The sequence below is a fragment of the Blennius ocellaris genome (assembly GCF_963422515.1).
Source record: "Blennius ocellaris genome assembly, chromosome: 14".
NCBI lineage: Eukaryota > Metazoa > Chordata > Actinopteri > Blenniiformes > Blenniidae > Blennius > Blennius ocellaris.
The window spans coordinates 27694008-27699501 of record NC_137663.1 but is presented as its reverse complement, the minus strand read 5'-3'; the positions used below and the strand labels follow the sequence as shown (position 1 = coordinate 27699501).

Sequence of the window (5494 nt, the reverse complement as noted above, 5' to 3'; positions counted from 1 at the left end):
CGTCCCACTGACCGTCATCACCATGACGACAAGTCGTCCCTCTGACCGTCACCGCCATGATGTCAAGGAGACGTCTCTCTGATGTCATTGCCATGACAACAAGTCTCTCTGACCGTCACCGCCATGACGACAAGTCGTCTCTCTGACCGTCACCGCCATGACGACAAGTCGTCCGTCTGACCGTCATCGCCATGACGACAAGGAGTCGTCTCTCTGACCGTCATCACCATGACGACAAGTTGTCTGTCTGACCGTCATCGCCATGACGACAAGTCATCTCTCTGACCGTCATCGCCATGACGACAAGTCGTCCGTCTGACCGTCATCGCCATGACGACAAGGAGTCGTCTCTCTGACCGTCATTACCATGACGACAAGTCGTCTGTCTGACCGTCATCGCCATGACGACAAGGAGTCGTCTCTCTGACCGTCATCGCCATGACGACAAGTCGTCCGTCTGAGACCGTCATCGCCATGACGACAAGTCGTCTCTATGACCAAAGTGACGAGTCGTCAGTGATTCGTGAAAATTTGTTGGGTCTTGGAAATATTGGTGAAATGCAGTTCTTTCCTTTGCATTTCCTTTTTGTTTTTTGTTTGTTTTCAGTTTTGTCTCGATCACGTGTGAAATGTGATTATTCCTATGAGTGCGTGAGGCTGAACCTTCACTCTTTCACTTTAATAAAGTGGCCGGCCGGCATGCAGTTCCTGTCCTCACCATTGAAGTGTGGGGGCGCTAGACTTAAACGTCACTTTAAAATCAGACAGCCGCTCAAAATCAAACAGAGAAACCTGGCAAATATGTGATTTCCTAATAAAAACTACTGTGTGGGACTGTGAGGAGCAGCTGATCCAGGTCTGAGGTGCTTCTGTCTGAAGGTCGGGTCTATAAACTGTAGTATTAATATCCAGCACTAGTAGTACATGATAGTACTGATCTCGGCTCGTCTGGACCTTTTTTATTCTAATTCTGATGTCAATTATTGGTTTGTTGATACGTGTTGACGTAATTCATAGGTTATTTTCTGCTTGTTAATGTGATTTGATTTGATTCTCGGTGGATTTGCACTTTTCTTTTCATGGACGTTCATGATGACCTGGAGCAGCTTTTTCTGTTTCACTTTTTAATTGTTTTGTGTTTTGTTGCTAAAGTTTATTTATTTATTTATTTGTTCATGTTATGTCATGCCATGTCACTATATATATATATATATATATATATATATATATATATATATATATATATATATATATATATAATGTGTCATCCATACATGAACAAAAAGGAACAGAGAGAAGATTCATCTTGTGTTTCCTGTTCCTATTAGCACTTAGCCTTTTGTCTTACAGTTCAACAGCTACAGTCAATTTTTTTTTCAATTCTTTTCATCGTCTCTCATAATTTTCTCTTTGTACATTTTCTTAAATTTGTAAACACTTGAACAACATTTAAATTCCACACTTAAAGAGTTCCACAGTTTTACTTCATAAACAGATGGACGTTTCTGTTTCAACGATTTCCATGCAAATATTGTTCTGAAAATTATGTTTTCTCCTCCGGCAAACGGTTTGTGCAACAAAATTATTTTGAACATCGTCTGGCGATTTTGTGTTTTGTTTTGCTTTCCACATAATAATCAACATTTTTAAGTCGACAAGCTCCTTAAGTTTAAGAAGTTTATTTTCAATAAATAAAGGATTGGTGTGTTCTCTATAACCTTTCTCACTGATGATTCTAATTGCTCTTTTATGCAACAGGACTAAGGCTTAGTGGTGCTGGTGTAAGTATTATTATTATTACATTAACTGAAATATGGGAGAATCACTGAGGAATAAAGCAGATTCAACAGGCTACAATCAAACAAATCTCTAACTTTATATAAAATGCCGATACTTTTGCTGATTTTTCTTTTTACATAATCAATATGAGCTTTCCAATTTAATTTCTCGTCCTCAACAACACCTGGAAACTTAACTTAGTTACATGCAGACATTTTCCTCTCAAATGGAAATTGACAAATTGACATTGTGAATGGTTTTTGTATTTGTAATTAATTTTACTCGTTGCACATCATTTGGTGGTGAATGAATCCAAGCAGCAAAATAAACCAAATAAACCAAATAAACCAATAAACCGGCGTGGGACGGAGTGTTCCTGGCGCCAGGAGCGAGCAGAAGCCAGAACGTTCTCCTGCAGCAGGAAGCCGGGGAAACAAACATGGCGGACACTGGAAGGAAAACCCCCAGATGCTGCGGCAAGTCGCCCTCTGCCATTCAGCGCAAGACGCACGCCGAGACGTGATGACGTCACCGCCCACAGTCTCAGCCCTCATTGGTTAAGCCGCTCGGGAACGGCCGAAGGACTCGACGCTGATTGGCTGCAGTGCCGGTCATATATAAGCGTCCGTGACCGCGGCGTCCTTCCTTTCCCTTCTCATTCCGGGAGGCTCGCTGTCTCTCCGCCGGTCCGCAGCCCACCTCACCCTCCTCCGTTAACCTCGGTCCAACCAGCCGGTAAGACCCGTCCTCCTCCTGCTCCTCCTCCTGCTCCTCCTGCCGCTGCTGCGGCCTCGAGCGACGCGGATTAAATGTTTTCTCGACAGTTCTGGTTCGGAACAAGGATATTTAATGTCGCTGCGTTCCGCCTCACGAGTCGTATTTTGGCACCAAAAACAGCCGGTTTGACGGGAGAAAACGTCCTAATTCGTCTTATTGTGAAGGTTTTACTGGTTTTCTGAAGCTTAAAGAGCCGCGGTCCCTTTAGTGAGGCTCTCCGCAGCGTGGAGGGGGGAGGGGGATGAGAGGAGGAGGAGGAGGAGGAGGGGGGGGGGGGGCAATGTTCCAGAACATTCTGTTGCTGTCGGCTTCCGGTTAGATTCTTCCAGAACAAAAGCCTCGGGGTGAATTTCTCCTCATTCCTCCTCCTCATCATCATAATCATCCTCCTCCTCATTATCATCCTCCTCATCATCCTCCTCATCATTATCATCCTCATCCTCCTCGTCATCCTCCAGAACATTCTGTTGCTGTCGGCTTCCGGTTAGATTCTTCCAGAACAAAAGCCTCAGGGTGAATTTCTCCCATTAAAGCCGATTTTATTTGCCTGTCGAACCTTTAAATGTTTGTGTATTGTCCTCAGTACGGTGGCGTCTGTCGGCTCGAGGCGCTTTTTGTCGTTTTCGCGTTAAATGTTGAGGTCGTTTGTTTTGCCGCAGAAGCTCTGCACTTCCGCTTTCCTCAGCGCCCCCCACCCCCCTCGTTGTCACGTGGTCCATGTGCTCTCGTGACCATTTTCTAACGGTCATTGTGTGGAAGATACTTGATAGATCTTTATATTATGTGATGGCACAGTTTGGAATACATTATATCTATATTATCATATTTTATTTTAAAGTTTAATGTTGAGATCCAATATTCCTGCACGGTTTTAACCCACTTTATTTATTATTGACATTTTGTGCCTGGAGAGGTGACGGTGTTTCTGCTGGAAGTGAGAATTTGTTCATTGAGGATCAGAGTCTAAAAAATGTTTTCAAAATGGTTTAAAGGCATTGATATGGGTTTGGCTGAATAAAACATTCTGACATGATAAAAAATGACACCTCATTTGTTGAAATCGGACAATCCAAACCAGAGTTATGGTATTTTCAAGGACGCAATTATGGCTAATTAGTGTTCAGTAAAACAAAAGGAAAATTCATTAGAACAATAATAGAAAACTGTGATCTGAGTTTATTGTCGTCTTTGCACAGCTGCTAATCTGGAAATAATAAAGATAAATTGATCCCCAAAAAAAACAAAACGTCATTTCCATTTTGAGCCCTTCATTTTACTAAATTTTAATTAATTTAATTAATATTTTGTACATATCTGCACGAATATATATATATATAGGAATATTTTGGTTCCTACCTTTTCATTCTATAATAGTTTACTAAATTATATTGATTTATCAAAATGTTGAACGGAAATTCCATGAAAGCGTTGAGCTGGCGGAGGTTTTGCTGTACGTTTGTACATCATGTTCACTTCCTGCCGGGATGAAAACTTCAGAGAATGACGTTTATTCACCACATAACATAACTCCAGGTTGCACTTTGATGAGCAGATTCAGTATTTCGAACGTGAAACTCACCTATATTTTCGAAAATCCCAAACTTTAGAAGTAGGGGGCGTATTTTCATAAAATGGCAGAAAGTGATGAAGATGATGCAGAGCTATCCGCTGCAGCCGCATTTTCCTAGACCGACTCGAGCGCAGCTTTCAAAAAATGACGACGTCATCGTGACGTTGGGGAAATGACACGGCGTTACGCGAAGATTTCCAAGCGCCTACTTATAATCTTCGACCGTCCGTCTGAGGCGCTTCAGGTTTTTAATTGTCCTTTGTTTTTGATATTTTGTACGTGGTGTTTGCAGGAAACATGTCTAAGGGACCAGCAGTTGGTATTGACCTGGGGACCACCTACTCCTGCGTCGGTGTGTTCCAGCACGGCAAAGTCGAAATCATCGCCAACGACCAGGGCAACAGGACCACGCCCAGCTATGTGGCCTTCACGGATTCGGAGAGGCTGATCGGGGACGCGGCCAAGAACCAGGTGGCCATGAACCCCACCAACACAGTCTTCGGTAAGACGGGCTGCTGCGTTTAAAATGCCGACGCTGCTTCAAGTGCGAGTTGAGCGAGTAACTCACACGAGGGGGGGTGGGGGGGGGGGACGTTGTACTGCTGGAATGAAGTTTGCACCGCCTTCATACGGAGGTGGGATCTTGTCGACTCACTGTGATGACGCTTTTCCTGCCATTCGTAGTTTCCACCAGAGGTCGAAAGACCAAAGATGGCTCAATCCTTCCTTGGATGTCTGAGTGACGACGTTGGACGATGTCCACGGAACATTTCCACTGTAGTGTTTAAGAAAAATAAGCTTTTTTTAATTTTTGTTTTATGCAGACGCCAAGCGACTGATCGGACGCCGGTTCGACGACGGCGTCGTGCAGTCGGACATGAAGCACTGGCCGTTTAACGTCATTAACGATAACACCCGCCCCAAGGTGCAAGTGGAGTACAAGGGTGAGGCCAAGTCGTTCTACCCAGAAGAAGTGTCCTCCATGGTGCTCACCAAGATGAAGGAAATCGCCGAAGCCTACCTCGGAAAGGTGAGCTGCTCGCTCGCCGCCGTTGAAAGACCGAGCGGAGTTTGGGGCGGCGGTGTGTTAATGGGTCGCGTCTCTCTTCCAGACCGTCAACAACGCGGTCATCACAGTACCCGCCTACTTCAACGACTCGCAGCGCCAGGCCACGAAGGACGCCGGCACCATTTCTGGTCTCAATGTTCTGCGCATCATCAACGAGCCCACCGCGGCCGCCATCGCCTACGGCCTGGACAAGAAGGTCAGTCGTGAAAAGAACCTGGGAAAGTTTTGGGGGGTTTTATTCAAAAATATTGGAGAAGTTGTGAAGATGCCATAATGGAAAACGAGATGCATTTTAAAAT

At 44.5% G+C, this 5494-nt stretch overlaps 1 protein-coding gene across 1 annotated transcript in view; it reads left to right on the top strand.

Moving 5' to 3' along the window:
- Positions 1-2392: 2392 nt before the first annotated feature.
- hspa8 (heat shock protein 8) overlaps positions 2393-5494 on the top strand; it is a 7442-nt gene continuing 4340 nt past the window's right edge. Inside the window, 4 exon segments of the mRNA XM_080508708.1 lie at positions 2393-2514; positions 4419-4628; positions 4951-5156; positions 5239-5391. Of these exon segments, the coding sequence (XP_080364834.1) occupies positions 4424-4628; positions 4951-5156; positions 5239-5391 (564 nt within the window). The 5' untranslated portion in view covers positions 2393-2514; positions 4419-4423.